Source organism: Botrytis porri (genome assembly GCF_014898465.1).
Source record: "Botrytis porri strain MUCL 3234 chromosome Unknown BPOR_008, whole genome shotgun sequence".
NCBI lineage: Eukaryota > Fungi > Ascomycota > Leotiomycetes > Helotiales > Sclerotiniaceae > Botrytis > Botrytis porri.
Genome location: NW_024066082.1, coordinates 1,671,417 through 1,687,199, shown reverse-complemented (window position 1 = coordinate 1,687,199; position 15,783 = coordinate 1,671,417). Strand labels below are relative to the sequence as shown.

Below are 15,783 nucleotides of genomic sequence, written 5' to 3'. Positions count from 1 at the left end.
CCAATCACGTACCCACAGATACACACTGGGGTAGGTGTGTTCTGTTACTTAGGTGTATCCCGTTAATTCTCTAGGTAGCAGCTTTATTTGTTGTCTAGACTTTTGATTAATTTTAGATCGTCAATATTTCAGACTTATTTAAGATATTCTATTGCTTCGTTCCCGCATGGAAAACGTTTTTCATTCTGAATAAGTAGCCTCACAATTGGCTTTTCAGGAATTCACTATAGTAGTCCTCCAACCACTTTGCGACCTCGGCGCCAACATCTTCACTTCCGTTACTAGACATATCAAACATTTTGAGAGAACCAACGTATCCATCTGGTCTGACATTTAACACAACAATCTCACCATCTTTGACGTCGCCGACCCATTTTTTTGTACAGCTGTCTTTGTATAAGTAAGAATCCCCACGGTCTTGAGTAATATCGTCCAAATAGATTGTCCAGCTGCTTTCTTGCAAGCTTGTTGGTAAATCCGTGATCTCGAACTTTTCTCTATCCATCCCCGTCACCAATGCATATGTAAATAGCCTACTTACACCTATATACCTGATTGGTTGAGTATATTCATCCGCTTCAGTCTCTTTTTGTGTTAAGGAATTTGCGGCAATAGAAGTGCGGTCGAGGGCTTGTGTAAGATTAGAAAATCTTTGAAGAATATAACCCAGGCAATCAGACCATCGATGAACGTCTGATACAAAGAAAAAGATGCGGAATTGCCCAAGCAGAGGAATATCAAGCTGTAAATCGACAGGGTTTGCATCAACATATCTGGTCACTCTAGCGGGTGGTAGCAGCGCACCAGGTCGCAATACACCACCACTTCTTTCGCCGCTCAATCTTATTTTAGATCTTTCGGGTTCTATTTCATCGAGTTCTGCGTTCAGAACATTCTCGCCATATTCCGCAAGCCCAGAAATAAATCTAATATTTTGAGCAAAGTTCTCGGCAAGTGCTACTGGGTCTCCAGCAGAGTAAGCATTGGCATGTTCGAAATCAAACGCGAGGAGATCTCGAGCAACAGCCTGTCGTTCTTGTGTATATGTTTCCAAAAGAGAGGGGAGCGCAACAGATTTGATGGTAAGGGCTAGTTTCCATGAAAGATTGAAGGAGTCATGCATTGATACATTCATACCCTGCGCGGCTTTTGGGGAGTGGTTGTGTGCAGCCTGTTCTATTATCAGACTCGGATGAACATTTAAGATGGTGTATGGTCACTTACATCTCCAACAATGAAAACGCGCTGTGTATCATCTGAGAAGCGTTTGGCTGCTCGCTGTCCAAATTTATACACAGCAAACCATTCTATAAGGTCAGTAATCTTTACAATCATTAGGGAAAGAAAGCTCTCTTACCAATACGCTTCCACGTCAATCTATATGGACTGAAAATCTCCTCGGCTCTCTTCATCACAAAATCTTGAACAACTTCTTTGGAGTCCTCCTCTGCTGTGTCTTGTAACTCAATATAGAGTCTCGTCATATTTCGCTCCCTTGGAATGGAAAGAATCGCTCCTTTCTCCGATTGAACTATAGTCTTACTCCATAAATCCGGAAATTTCGTTTCGATTACTGCATCCAAAATGCCCCATACACTCCCACTCTGATCTCCTTCCATCTCTGCACCGTCAATGCATTTTCTTACATTCGAATGCGCTCCATCGCATCCCACAAGATATTTTGTTTTCAAAACCTTATCTTCACCTGTTTGGACATCTTTGTACTTTACGACTATATCCTCATTTTCAGATTTCGGCTGCACGAGTCCAACGAAAGAAGAATTTCTTTGTACCTCAACTCCTCGGGCTCTCAGATCCTGAATAAATACATCTTCAATCATTCCTTGATGAATAAGTAAAAGATTCGGATCCAACAAATCGACTATATCTTTTGGGTAATGAATTTCTCTGGCCGTACGATGAAGCTTTTCATCCGCCGTGGATTTCTGCTCATTGTTAACTTTCCTTTGCGCAAGCAGAGACTCAGCCGTAGAGTATTTACCCAGTAACAGATATCATACACCTTGACACCTCTCTCAAGTAAAGAATCCGCAAGACCGAGTTGTTTAAGTGTCTCGATGGTTTTAGGTTGCAAGCCATCGGCTCGACCGGTTGCAGTTGCAGAAGGTCTGTCATCGAGGATGACGACCTGGATTCCGTAGCGTGCAAGAGTGCAACTTTATTGTATCAGAAAGGTGTAAATAGGAGGAAGTACCGGACTCACTTACGCTAGCATGAGACCTGCTGGGCCAGCTCCGATAACAGTCACCTGATTTAGAATATCCATGGTACTCGTTTCGACCTATTTAGAAGTGACTTTGACAAGTAGAATTCGAGAATTAATTTAATCGGGATACCTCCGTTAACTATAGGCTCAAAAAGACATAGCAAACGACGGCGCAAATGTAGTACATCATAATCAAGTCCTTGTCAAGTTCCCCAGATAGGAAGATTGTCTAATCAAGCGCTGAGTACATTATTACCTATCAATTCTGCAAGAGTCAAGCTCGGAATTGTGCATCATGTAATGCCAACACATGGGATCTCCGGTATTCTTACCCAATCAAGAGAGGTACTGCGCGTGAGAGGGGTAACACCACTAGTGGACTAGGCGCTGTGGCGATCAGATAGGCGGGGTACAGATGCCTTGATCATTGGTGAGCGTGTGCTACGATATCGATGTAACTTATCGATGATCTCGCCGTGCATGTTCTGATGGTGTTAAAGAAGTCCTTGAGACTGATCGTGAAGCTTATCCATTTTAGTATTTTCAGCTACTTGATTATGGAATTCCGTTGAGAATCGTCGGGTATCAGTCCTTCAATCTTAGAAGATATATGGTATTTCATTGTTAGATACCGCTTTGGTCGTTTTGTTGTTATTTTGTATACACCACGAAATAAGATTCATATATTTCAAGTACCATTATGTCTGCCTCAACTCCAGTGAAAGAGAAAATCATCCGCAACGAAGAAAATAAGCTTAAGGTGACTTCAATTCTGACTCCCATAATTCAATCGCTGCCAATAGCACTAAACATGAACCAAGGTGATAATTGTCGGCGCTGGCCTCGGTGGTTTAGGCGCTGCAATTGCCATATCTCTCGCCGGTCATTCCGTTACCGTCCTCGAATCTGCCCATGAAATCGGAGAAGTACATTCTAATTTCCTCTGTCCCAAAAATGCTATTTCGTAGCCCAAAAACTATCAACTAGCTAACTTCCAGCTCGGCACTCACAGGTGGGTGCTGGCATCCAAGTTCTCCCTCCCACATCTCTCATCCTCCGTGACTGGGGACTGCTCCCTCACCTCTCTGCTCACAGTACCTCTCCAACAAGAGTCAACATGATTTCGTGGAAAGGCAATTTGATCTCGTCGATGGATTTCAGAGAGAGTGCGGCGCAATATCCGGGCTCCGTGTATTGGGATTTTCATCGCGCGAATTTACATAGAGGATTGTATGAGCGGGCGTTGGAATTAGGAGCCAAGGTAAAAGTAGGAATGAGAGTTGTGGATGTGGAGATTCTAGAGAATGGGGCAAGAGTTGTGGTTGAAAAAGGTAGAAGTGAAGAGAGAGAGGAAGAGAAGGGAGACTTAACCGCAGATTTAGTGGTTGGTGCGGATGGAATATTCAGTAAATTGCGAGAAGTGATGTTAGGACGAGAAGACGAGCCACATTTGACGGGAGACTTGGCTTACAGGTTATTGCTATCTACTAAAGATATGCTAGCGGACGAAGACTTGGCGGATTTCGTAAAGAACCCGCAGGTAAATTATTGGATGGGTCCAAAAATGCATGCTGGTAAACATATTCCTCTGTTCCATCTCTGATTTTGCTGAGATGCCATTGAATTGACATGTGTACTAGTGAACTATGTCCTACGAGGCGGTGAACTGTTCAATATGGTTCTTCTCGTTCCAGATGATATGCCGGCTGGTGCCACAACCTTGGAAGGCAATGTGGAGGAGATGCGTGCACTATTCAAAGATTGGGATCCAAGGTAATTACTCACTTTTCCAGAAATCTTGCCCTTGGTGATATTCCATCCATTGACTTTGGCTCAGAATTCCCAAATTACTCAGCATGTGTGAGTCTGTGTACAAATGGCGTCTTTGCACTCGCCCTGGTCTCGATAACTGGAGCCATCCCTCCGGTCATTTCACTCTTCTTGGCGATGCGGTTCATGCTACGCTTCCTTATCTTGCTTCTGGGTAATTTCAGTTTTTCCTTTTCGAACTTTGAGTATTGCCATGATTCTTTGGAATTTTGTTATTGCATATATAGTCAGTTCGCAATGATCACTTGAATCATTGAGTCTCTTAGTTGGGAAACTCACTTGATCTGAAATCTAAGAATCAATCGATGAATCGTCATCCCACCTCATTTCTCATCGCTTTCAGAGATCTAACCCCTTCGACAGCGCAGGAATGTCACTCGAAGACGCCGCTGTCCTCGGCGAGCTCCTCTCCCACTATCCCGATTCCTCCTCCACTCTTTCTCCTACATCAAACTTCAAATCATCCTTCCTCCGACATACCCTCCCCATCTATCAAGCCCTACGCGCACCACGTACTCAAACCGTCGTCGAGCGAGGAAATACCCAACAATATCTCTACCATCTGGACGATGGTCCGGAACAAATCGAAAGAGATCGGAAGATGCGAGAGCAAGAAGAGGGAGAGGCATTGGCGTGGAGAGATAAGGGGCTTGCACCATGGTTACTGGGATATCGCGTTTCGGATGCGGTGAGTGATTTTGATTTCGACTTTATCACAGTCAAAACGATGGTTTGAAAGACTGATAACCTATGTTAGGTCGAAAAATTGTGGATTCCTTTCAGAGATCAGGCTGAGGATGAAATTAGGACGGATCTTGGGGCCAAGAACGACCGAGAAGGTCGAGATGCTAGATTATGATATCAAACATGTGTATATATATAATTACCTTCATCATACAACCAAAAAATATCTGGGATGGCATACGTGAAAGCTTCATCAGTGGCGGAACCAGAGCTAATGTTAGCATCACAATGCAGGTTAAAGCCGCCAAATTTAAGGTAATTTCTGGAAAACTTCCTCCATGTGGAAATCATTATAGCCGAAATTTTGAACGTATTGAGATATCTCCTAATGCGGGCGCTACGTTTATCGCTGCCTGACTAGGGACTTCTAAGAGTAAGCCTCATGCAGCACCTCTTTCAATTCTATCAAGTGACTCTACGTGTGCTAATAATTCCTCAGTTGCGGCCTTGACTGTTCGTTTGGAGGACTGTGCTAGAGCAATATTTTGGATGCGACTACACAGTTGTAAGTAGAACCTGGCTGGAAGCTTGACCCTATTAGGTAGAATTCAGTCGGCGACTGTCCGTCAATTTGTTGGCGGTTCTCAATGAGAGTCTATTCTCTATTGAATGACCGAGTCCCAATGATTCATTGTAATCTGGAATCGCCCGCGAAACTTCTCGGTCAACAAGACGTCCACAATTCGATTATATTTGTCCGATTCACTTGATCGGTAGTCCTTTTCGGAGAAATAGTTATCACAAATTAGCATTCTAGAAACTTTTTTTAAAAGGTATCATTCGCGCTAGTGAAAACTGTAGTTCAATACACTCATTCCATTCATCTACATAAACACTTTTATAACCAACGCTGCCTTCGGCTTACTCGTCAATTTCAACAGATTAACTACCTTCCCCATCTGATAATGACACAGGAAGAGCTAGGCCCACCTTCCTACCGAATCCCTGCGACCATGAACCATCGTTCGTATACACCAAATAGAGAACCCAAAACATGGATATGTATGCACCGAGAATTAAAAGGATATTATACACGTGTGAAGATTCTCCATGCATCTTGGTAAAACTTTGTTTAAACTCATCAATCGTAATGGAAGAAAGAGATTTCTATTGAAGGAAGTCCATGATCTGTGAAGCACGTTATATCTTGCTCACGACCACATTAAGACAATCCAATACCTGTGATATGTCAGTAAGTGTAGTTGTGAAAAAGTTTTGATGAACTTACTCCCTCGGCAATGACTCCTTGATTGTAAAGATGCTTGCTAATTCCTTTAACTAGCTCCATTTGTTCTTCTGGTGTCAGACCGTTGATCACTGTTTCAATGACACCCCCAAGTGAGACTTTGTAGATGGCAATGAAGCTGTGAAAGTAGACGTAGGCGAAGAAACCCATGATAAATTGACAATCCATGCGATCAGTAATTCCACCGTGTCCAGGAATTGAGTCGCCAAAATCCTTGATTTTAAAAGTGCGTTTGAGTCCAGAAGCAAAGAATCCACCAAATGGTGCAATGAGTGATGCAAAGGTACCAAAGACGAGGATATGACCCTGCATGGGTGCTATGGAGAAGGATTTCAAGACTGGAAACCAGATAGGAAGCTGATAGGTATGAGGCAAGAAAACTGGGTTTGGAGTACACTCAAGACCAGTCCAGAGGTTGGCACCAAGATCCTGTCAAGTGTTAGTTGCCGTAGGAGTATCTGATTGGAGACTCGACTTACATTTACTGGACAAATAAAGTATTTGTATCGCATGAGGACGTTGGTCATACCGACACCGAAAATGACTGTCAGAATCCAGGCACCAACAAATCCTTCCACGGTTTTCTTTGGTGAGAGTTTGATGAGCTGAGTTCGACCGAATGTGATACCACAGATGTAAGCAAATATATCATTGCAGATGACAAGAGATACTGGTAGGAAGAACCAAATCATTCCCTCGAAAACATTGTTCATGATGAAATGGGCTTGAACCACAATAAGGTAAAGAGCCATGTGAGTCCAGGCGAATTGTGTAAACTGGAACTTGTAATGTCCTGCTTGGAGAGAAGCGACGAAAAATACAAACCCTTCACACTGTTAGCATTGCACAATCTCTTTCCCAGATATTTTCCCTACCAATAGTATAGAGCATAAAGCTGATGAATCTGTGATGTGTCGCAAAGGGCAGCAAGACTTTATCGACCAATACAATGTGCTTGAAATAGTAAATCACACTCTCGCCATATAAGAAGTACATCGTCGTCGCCAACCAATACCAATTCAACGCCTTGGTGAAACGCAATCGACGAGCTCGGCTGGGAACGTTTGCAATCGCAATGACTTCCTTGAACGATATTATCTGTACTGCGGTGACAATTGCAATGATGTATATGTGCCCCATGAACATAGATGCAAAGAACCCTCCTATCATCACAAATGTCCATATCGATCGTGTAATAAATGTCTGCTTCTTCTTTTCGTATTCTGACGGCACAACCACATTACTCTGCGGGCCCAAGTCATTAGCCAGCGCTCCCAGATAATGGTAGAGGCGCATATCTCACCTCTTGTTTTTTCTCATCGCTTGCACCATCTGTCTTCGAGATCTTTGGAGAGCTTGGCTCCGAGGCGGCCTCGCTGATATCTGAGAAACTACTTCTGCGACCATCACTACCGGCGCGGCCATTTCGATGATTGAACTTGATTCCCCTTGGTTTTGTCATTTTTGCAGAGCTCAACGAGTACGAGTTTGCAAATTCTAAAGAGGTCTTGGCGGTGCGATTTTCCTCTTCGTCCTTTCAATTATCCGTGTCGCCAAATACCGGATGCGTCGAAAGTTGTCTTCTAGTTCCACCACTCCAGATTCATAAGGACAAGTTATGCTTGAAATAGGACTGCACCGAAAGCAGAATCAAATAATATGGTGAGCTTCGTCAAATTAGTTGAGAATGGGGTGGTTCTGAAGTGGGTGTACTTTTTGGGGGGAGTGATAGGAAGTTGTGGCTCCTCTGCGCTCCTACGTCAGCCCAAAAACCCTGGAAGATCAGAGTGTTTGCTTGTGATATTCGCGTTAATCGAAGCCTGATTTCAGTGAAAGAAAGCAAGCCAAAAATGTTCAAAAATTTCTCAATGGTTTGGGAAGTGGTTTATATTCTATTCATTCAAATTTCCAAGGGAGATTCACTTCATGCAAACATCTATAATACCTCTCAATACTCGTGTTATTGTTATCAGGTTGTTTTATTGTTGATCTACGAGTATGCTACCGGTATTATTAACAAAATAGAAAAGTAGCATTTCAAAGAAATTGCTGCTGCCCCACAATTAAGTGTGCAGATGGATAATTTAGTTCCGATCTCCGAAAAGCGGTGGCAGAAAGTCGCAAGGCTGTGGCTGTATTCAAGTCCTGCTACCTACCAGGTAGTAGGTAATATTAATTCGAGTTGAACTTTTGGATTGATAAAATACCAACTTGTAAACAATCGCCACATCAATGTTTTCAGATAGTTCGATAATCATAGGGATGGGATGGCTCCTCACGAAGATGGAGAGAATAACTTCTCCGATGATGATTTTCTCAATGATATACCAGCAGATGCCCTAGACGAACTCGAGAATAATGCTATAGCATTCACACAAGCCCAGATCAAAGCCCCTCCTTCTTCCGATTATGGGGATGAGTTTGATGACGATGATTTGGATGACGCGGTCGTTATAGATGAAGCCAAAGGTGCCCCTGCGGTTGTGCCATATATACCTCGAAACAATGTCAATCAAGCTGTTCGACAAGAACAATTTCAACAGCAACTTTATGGAGATACAGATATTGTGAATAGGCCAAACAATTGCAGTGGGCCTGCTCGTCCTCGACAACCAGATCACTTACCACAGCCATTTTCGAATCCAATTTCACGAGAGGAGTCGAACCTGTCTCGGCAGACGACTCAATCAGTAGCGGACGGTGACAATGAGGCACTCAGAAAACAAGTGCAGGAGGTATTTCTGGTCGCAAATTATTATCTTGAAAAAGCTCACTGACTACTCTTCAGTTGCAACAAAGAAACAAAACTCTCGAGCAAGAAACCCTATCGAAAAATGGCGAGATCTCAATTCTACGTGGGAAAATAGACAAATCAGAAAAGGAATACGAGCGCACACAAGCAGCGAAAGAAAAGTTACACGCGGAACAATTAGCAAAACTACAAAAAGATAGGGAAGCGGCTGAGATTGCCGCGAGAAATGCTACAATCGAGCGTGATTTCACGAAGCAAGATTTATTCGAAGAGACCGAAAGAGTCAAAAGGTTGAATAAAGCAAAAAACTCTAAGGATGCACAGGTTATGACCCCGAAGAAGACAAAGCCAATGCCATTTAGGGACGGGTTTGATGATGATGAGATTGAGCTCCTGTCTCCTAGCAAGTTATCCCCATCGAAATTTCAAAAACGGCAACCTGGCACGCCTTCGAGAGCAGCAAAGCGGAAACGCAAAGCTAACGACAGCCCTTCAGCTAGTGCTTTAGATATGCTGCCTGTTCCAGATCTACTTTCACAACCACAGAAGACTCCATTGTTGGATGAATCAATATTAGAGAGACTCGTTCTACAGGATGACAGATCGGATTTTCTTGCAGCCATGCTAGATCACCGACCGAACCGTGATCACTTGAGAACTTTAGAAGCATTTGGCAAGCATTCTCTACCATCATCTCCAAATGAATCATTTTCATCCCTGATTCTTGGAGAAATGCCTAGGATCGGTATGAAAAAGCCTATTTCCGAACTACCAGCTGAGTTTTGCTTGTTCCTAATACAATTATGGTCTAAGTGCATGGATGAAAGATGTTACACTCCCATTTATTTATTTGTTGACATTCTCACCTTTGCGCTTGAGTTAAAAACGCTCTCGATTGTACCGCATATCATTGATCAACTCATTCCCCTGGTGCAGAAAACAGCCGATCTTGTCGCAATTCCTCGTTTCAAAGGCGAGCCTTGCGATCCTTATGATAAAGACATTAATGTATCCGCTTGTTTAGCTCTCACTCACCTCGCTGCACTGGGCTGCGTTCCTGAACAGGAACATATAACCAGATTTTGGAAATTGATGAGATGGGACTTTGTTCTTCTTATGCTTAGTCAAAATCAACCACCAGCAGATTTTGAGTGGATGCTGCGAATTCTGTCCACTGGTGTTCTGAAAGATACTTTCGGTAGCAATCCAGACGATGTTCCAAAGTTTAGAGCATCCACAAACGCTGGTCATATTATAGAACGTCTAACATACCCACTATTCGAGGCACCTTGCCTACCTATGAGTGTAGCTAAAGCTGATCCTGATGTTGTCCTTAAACTACGTCTTCAGATTGTATCCTTAATGACTGGTATGACTCGATCGCCCTATGCTGGAAACGCACTTGCTTCCCATCCAACTGCGATTGGTAGACTCATCAGTTTAATAAGCGATGAATTAGATGACTTATATGACCATAAATCAGGTCGTCAGGATAGGTACGAGATTCTTCAATTTTTGCGACTACATCACTAACAATCCCCAGTGCCCGTCTCATTAGTCTCGCAACTCGTCTTTTATTTCACCTCGTCACTCGATATGAAGTCGATATGCAAAAAAAATTATCAGTCATCCGCGGCGGGTCACAAAAGTATCTTCTTTGTCTGGCTAGATTGAACTTTTCAGAGGATGATCTGGTTTTCGAGTCAGGTATTGACCCAGATATCCCTGGGTTTGCATTAGAAATGTTGGAGATGGTCGTTACACCCGAAGAAGGGGAAGCTATACAAGAAGCTTTGTCGAATGGATAAATATCAGTCTGGTGTATTTTTAAGGCATGTATGACTGCATTCGGGTTGGAGTTGGAAATTTCTGGTTACAATAGATTTGGGTTTAGCGAAGCGCTGTGGACTGCCTTTTCTTCGGTCTGGCACCCATTTTTGGTGGTTCAATTGAGGATATACCAATTTTAACTAATGCAAATTTAAAAAGAGAAGTTTTCGCGTGGAAGAATCTCAGAGTATGAGTGTATACAAAGTGCGGTTTCGATCAAGGTCTAGAATCTCCTATTTTTCAAAATTAGGTATACATTACTAAGAGCATTTTGTTAGTATCTCAGGCAAGAATTGAATTTAGATTCGGGAACTGGAATCACCGCAGAGGATTTTAATGTCATTGTTAGAAACACGTGTTGATTGTAAAGCTAGTGCTAGTTTACAGGCTAATGGGGCTTGATTCTTTCTTGAGTGCAAGAATGTCATCGATTTTGCAGTGTTTGGATATTTGCGTGCAACTTGTGCTGTGGCACGAGATCTGGGTTGGGGGTGAAGTAATGGAGTTCTTCTTCTTGTTAAAGTTCGATTATTCGATGTGCTGAAGGAGTGGAGATTTACTGGTGAGAGACAAAGAATGGTTCTCCACGCATAGCATTCCTGTCTTTGGCCTCTGGTAATGTGCAAGATGGCTGGTGTACACGGCTAGTGCCGAGCGTTCGAGTTGGGTAGGGAGATTAGAACAAAGGGAATAAATAATCTATTAAGTAAAGATTCTAAGAACGTAAAATTTTATAGTCGAGTGACATGCTTTCTTCAATGCTAGTCTTGAATCTTAACATCATTGGGAGCGTTGGATCGCGGAACTCTCCATGAGCCCGTCGTTGTCTGTAGAGATTTCTGTCATGAAGATCTGGGACTCTTACTTTAATCGCCTATCGTGGTATTTGCTTCCTACGAATCTTTGTCTATATTCAATAAGCTTCTGCTCTTTTAAAGACTGGCCCTCTCAAGAAGCATTTCCTGCTCAAAAGTATCCATTTAGACACCTCAACTTCTCGTAATTGTGTTATTCAACAAACATTAATTGATTTCCCTTGCCAAAGTTTCACATTCTTTGCAAATATCGATATGAGTGACGGTAGCGAAATTTTTGCCCTTCCACCCGAAGTTCTCGCAAATACCCCCGCTTTAGAGCCGCCGCCGGGCGTAACGGCTCTGTCTGACAATCCAGAAAGTAGGGGATATATACTTATCGTTGTTAATACTATCATGACCTTTGCAATGACAGTATGTTTTATCATTCGAGTATATACGAAGGTGGCGATTCAGCGAAAAGTCACTTGGAGCGATTGTAAGTTTTCTTTTTTGCTTAGTCTGTTGATTATGTTTTAGTAAGCTAATTGAATTATAGTCCTTCTGTTAGTTTGCTATGTAGGTGATATCCTATCAGTGAACCTCACAGCTTCAATCTAACATCCTATTTGCCTTTAGATCTTTGCCTTGATACTTTTTATCACATGGACAATGTGTACGCTTCTTTTTCTGTCTGGTAAATGAGGCACTGACATTCAAGTAGTGGTCATTCCCGGTGGTAATATTGGGTATCATCAATGGGATGTTTCGTTAGCGAATTTAATAACTAAACGGAACTTAGTGGTATGTACTGTTTTATTTCATCAACTTTCATATGACCATTTCCTATCGAACGTATCACTTATATTCTTAGGCATTATACATGAATCTCATTTTCCTTCAGCCCACTTTGGGTTGTATGAAGCTCTCTATATTCATTACGTACCTTGAAGTATTTCGGGGTTTACGCTGGATGCAAATCTGTGTTTACATCGGTGCAACATTCTCTACCGCTTTTTATCTGGCACTCACAATTGTACAATTTTACGCCGCAACGCCCGTCGGCGGAGGAAGATTTGCTAAGATGATATTCATGCCCCGTTTTGCCATACTCAAACGCATCACATTCGCAGTGACTGGTATTGCGTTGGCCATTGATATATACCTTTTTATCTTACCCCTTGTTGCGGTGAGTAAGCTCCGTATACCGACAAAAAGGAAGATCTTTGTGATGATAGGGTTTGGTATAGGATTATCGTAAGTCTTAGCTACTTCCAACCCGCTTAAACATTCTCGCTTTACTGACAATTCCGTAATAGCGCTTGCATTTGTGCTGCTCTAAGTTTTGTGTATCGTTATATCGATCACTGGAGTATCGATAGTACATGGACTTCTCTCCCAGTCATTGTCTTAACGTCAGTCCAAACTCCTTTAGAGTGTAGTACTAATAATGGAGAGGGCTGATTTCAAAACAGATCTGTCGAATTATTTTGCGGCATTATAATAGCTTGTTTTCCATCCTTGCTTCTCTTCTCCCGCACATACAGCAAAGAATTTTCCAGGGTGGGCAACGCGATATCATCCTGTTCATGTGGTATCCGACGCAAAACGTCCAGCACAGCAACCAAGAGCTCACAGTATACAAGTGACCCCTCTGAAGCGTCAAGAGCGACCGATGACCCAAATCTTTACCCTGATCTCGATTTCTTGACAACACCTGGAGATATTGAACGTACCGCTTTGGAAAGGCGCATGGAGAATAAAATTGGACGGGATGTGATTGCTGTTTGATGTATGCTAGATTAGATGCTTGCATATTCGTCAATACTATTCCTGTGGGAACATAACATGAATGGGAATCAAATTGTTAAAATTTATTTATTACGCTCATACCAACTGTACCGTCCAGTCTATGGCGGCAAGCAGAAGTTGTGGGAGGCAATTCTGTGAAATTTTGAGAAGCTTGAGAATTGCCTAGTTCAATGTTCTGGGTAGTTTTCATTACTCTTCTTCCTTGGACTACTCGGATGACACTGGGAGGTTCTTGATATCTGTCAAAGGGTGTATATAAAAGCTTATTTTTGAAAAAAATCTTGAATGCGTCAAATAGTTAGCAACGGTGCCTTGCATGAAAACTCTTATCGTTCAAATGAGAGGAGGTATGTAGTCTGCCTCATTAACGTCAATCTACCATGAACAGAAGTACGAATATGGATTCTTCCGTACAATTTTCTGCGATTGCTTGATTCCATCCAAATCTCACAACAGAGAAATCACCAGCCTGGAGTCCAGCGGCTGCAAGGTTGAATTCCGGAGAAAATCCGTACGAACTATCTTTCATATCTTGAAAAGTAAAAGTATTTACACTTTCAAGAATACTCCGTTTTTCCCATTGAGTTCGGATCTCATAGTTGAAATGGAAGCATGTTGGCAAACGGTCGAGTAGATGCAAAAGACCTTGTTTTCTAAGATCGACTTACTAGCTCTGAAGCGACGGAGCTGGTATTGTACAGAGTCGCCGTTGAAGTGATTTGCGAATTTTTGTTTTTCAACAGATGCGGTTTATAGTAGTCACTTCGGATAAGTAATGAAGTGGACACAAGCGTTGAACAAGTAAGATAGCTTGGAAGTTAGTTTAGTCAGCTTTTTGGAAAGAAAAAGGTTCACATTCGGGATAGGATATTGAATTTCTTGAGTGTATTGTGTCATAATTCGTTTTATAATAATAAATTACTTTTACCTGTAAAAGTATGATTCTAAATATTCCACATCATTTATCATATATAGAATTGCTGATTATGTAAGCTTAATATCTCAGCTATCATTCCTACTGTCTCAATCCCCAATATTTTCCCATCAAAAACGCCTTTCATCAAATCTTTTAAGCAACCCGAACATTCCCCCCTTCACTACCTACCCGGTGGACCCTGTCTAACAATCGAAATCTGCACCGATCTCAAGATTCCTCGTTCTTCATCAACACACTTCATCTCCGAATTATCCCCTCCATTTCTCATCCCCATAGCCGTCGTCGTATTCCCCAAACTAGTCCTCGAAACCCCAGCGTTACATCCCTCCCACTCCTCCACACCATCAGAGTTTTCCTCTCTCCTTCCTTGCCCCCTCGATCCCGATGGCATCCTTCCGTTTTGATTCCACGAAGAACCACTACTCCTCTCTTCATCTTTCGACTCACCCGACTCATCAGAAGACCTCGACAACGAAGACACAAAATGACACATCCTCGACACACGCGGTATTTGCGACATCGTTTTGAAGAATTTCGGCAATGTCGGTAGACAACTCGTGATGATACCAGCTCCTAGCTCTACATATGAGGGAATACACATGATACTAGTGTACCAGGAAGCATCCGGATTTTTCAAGAGTTTCAGGGAAACGAATAGGCGAGCCATGGATGCTATGCATGCCCTGGGGATAAATCAATAAGGTGGGGAGATGTATGTACTAATGGGTATGTACTCACAGAAGCCCTGTTGAGAAAACGGCGGAAACACCAACGTGTTCTTTGAAGCTCATTTGTAGTTTCCAGATGACCGGTTGTGGAAGTAATATAATAAGAAAATCGGTTATAGTGTTCGCCGTCCCCGTCGCTAAGAACAGGTAATTCACATCGAGGCAGTGACCCGCGGTATCCAGAACACTCCAAAACTTAGATATAGGGGTACAAATAAAAATTGTCATGAACAGCAGAATCGTATAGAATACGATAGTGATCCACATAAGTGCATGGCAGCTCCAAAACATTAGATCTCGTGTTCCTGCAGTGAAGAGCCGGACGTATTGTAGCAGTATCGAGATCTTGATTGACATTATCGCAAGACCGAATGATATAGATGTTATGTAGGTACCCTGGTCATTATGAGCTACGATACTTTCGAAAGACAAGAATTATTGTACGTACATAGAGAAAGATTTGATAATCCTTCAATCTGATATCCCATTGATGTCGTCCGAAAACATCAGGATCGAACCCGGTTGTTACGATGAAAACAACATAACCACACTGTAGCTCACTACTCAGCATTTGACAGAGTATCTAGGGAAAGATTCAAGTACCCATGCTGCCACCGCTATATCTAAGAGAATTAGCGCCGAATTCAAACGACTACATGTCTAGACACTTACAATCTTCCAGATGTACCTCTCGAATAATCCTCCACTTAGTATAAACCCGTATGAGAATAGCCAAAGTAGCTAAAACAGTAGTCACTATCTTGACCGCATCGGCTGCTGGTCGAAGGGAATAGGGATTATCAAAATTCGAGGCAACACCTGGTGGAGGAGTCAAAGCCGGTCCTTGCATTAAGTCAATATCGGATTGCGACATTCCTATCAT

At 42.5% G+C, this 15,783-nt stretch overlaps 6 protein-coding genes across 6 annotated transcripts; 3 read left to right on the top strand and 3 right to left on the bottom strand.

Annotated features, from left to right (window-relative positions):
• Positions 1-199: 199 nt before the first annotated feature.
• EAF01_006629 (uncharacterized protein) lies at positions 200-2,287 on the bottom strand (the record flags this gene model as incomplete). The annotated part of the gene is made up of 5 exons (XM_038914883.1): positions 200-1,171; positions 1,225-1,307; positions 1,358-1,946; positions 2,003-2,177; positions 2,229-2,287. 5 exons carry the CDS (start codon positions 2,285-2,287, stop codon positions 200-202), a joined length of 1,878 nt encoding a protein of 625 aa, XP_038769838.1.
• Positions 2,288-2,700: 413 nt separating this feature from the next.
• On the top strand, positions 2,701-5,127 carry EAF01_006628 (uncharacterized protein). The gene is made up of 7 exons (XM_038914882.1): positions 2,701-2,987; positions 3,049-3,153; positions 3,240-3,801; positions 3,868-4,000; positions 4,065-4,211; positions 4,421-4,745; positions 4,815-5,127. Exons 1-7 carry the CDS (start codon positions 2,928-2,930, stop codon positions 4,914-4,916), a joined length of 1,434 nt encoding a protein of 477 aa, XP_038769837.1. The 5' UTR covers positions 2,701-2,927; the 3' UTR covers positions 4,917-5,127.
• Positions 5,128-5,941: 814 nt separating this feature from the next.
• EAF01_006627 (uncharacterized protein) lies at positions 5,942-7,509 on the bottom strand (the record flags this gene model as incomplete). The annotated part of the gene is made up of 5 exons (XM_038914881.1): positions 5,942-5,980; positions 6,030-6,476; positions 6,527-6,873; positions 6,923-7,292; positions 7,351-7,509. The coding sequence occupies 5 exons, from the start codon at positions 7,507-7,509 to the stop codon at positions 5,942-5,944; spliced, it is 1,362 nt and encodes a 453-aa protein (XP_038769836.1).
• Positions 7,510-8,314: 805 nt separating this feature from the next.
• Positions 8,315-10,607, top strand: EAF01_006626 (uncharacterized protein; the record flags this gene model as incomplete). Its single annotated transcript, XM_038914880.1, has 3 exons — positions 8,315-8,782; positions 8,836-10,295; positions 10,343-10,607. The coding sequence occupies 3 exons, from the start codon at positions 8,315-8,317 to the stop codon at positions 10,605-10,607; spliced, it is 2,193 nt and encodes a 730-aa protein (XP_038769835.1).
• Positions 10,608-11,699: 1,092 nt separating this feature from the next.
• Positions 11,700-13,515, top strand: EAF01_006625 (uncharacterized protein; the record flags this gene model as incomplete). Its single annotated transcript, XM_038914879.1, has 5 exons — positions 11,700-11,943; positions 12,148-12,227; positions 12,298-12,680; positions 12,743-12,838; positions 12,899-13,515. 5 exons carry the CDS (start codon positions 11,700-11,702, stop codon positions 13,212-13,214), a joined length of 1,119 nt encoding a protein of 372 aa, XP_038769834.1. The 3' UTR covers positions 13,215-13,515.
• Positions 13,516-14,332: 817 nt separating this feature from the next.
• Positions 14,333-15,774, bottom strand: EAF01_006624 (uncharacterized protein; the record flags this gene model as incomplete). Its single annotated transcript, XM_038914878.1, has 5 exons — positions 14,333-14,855; positions 14,911-15,296; positions 15,349-15,450; positions 15,504-15,523; positions 15,573-15,774. The coding sequence occupies 5 exons, from the start codon at positions 15,772-15,774 to the stop codon at positions 14,333-14,335; spliced, it is 1,233 nt and encodes a 410-aa protein (XP_038769833.1).
• Between the last annotated feature and the right edge of the window lie 9 nt (positions 15,775-15,783).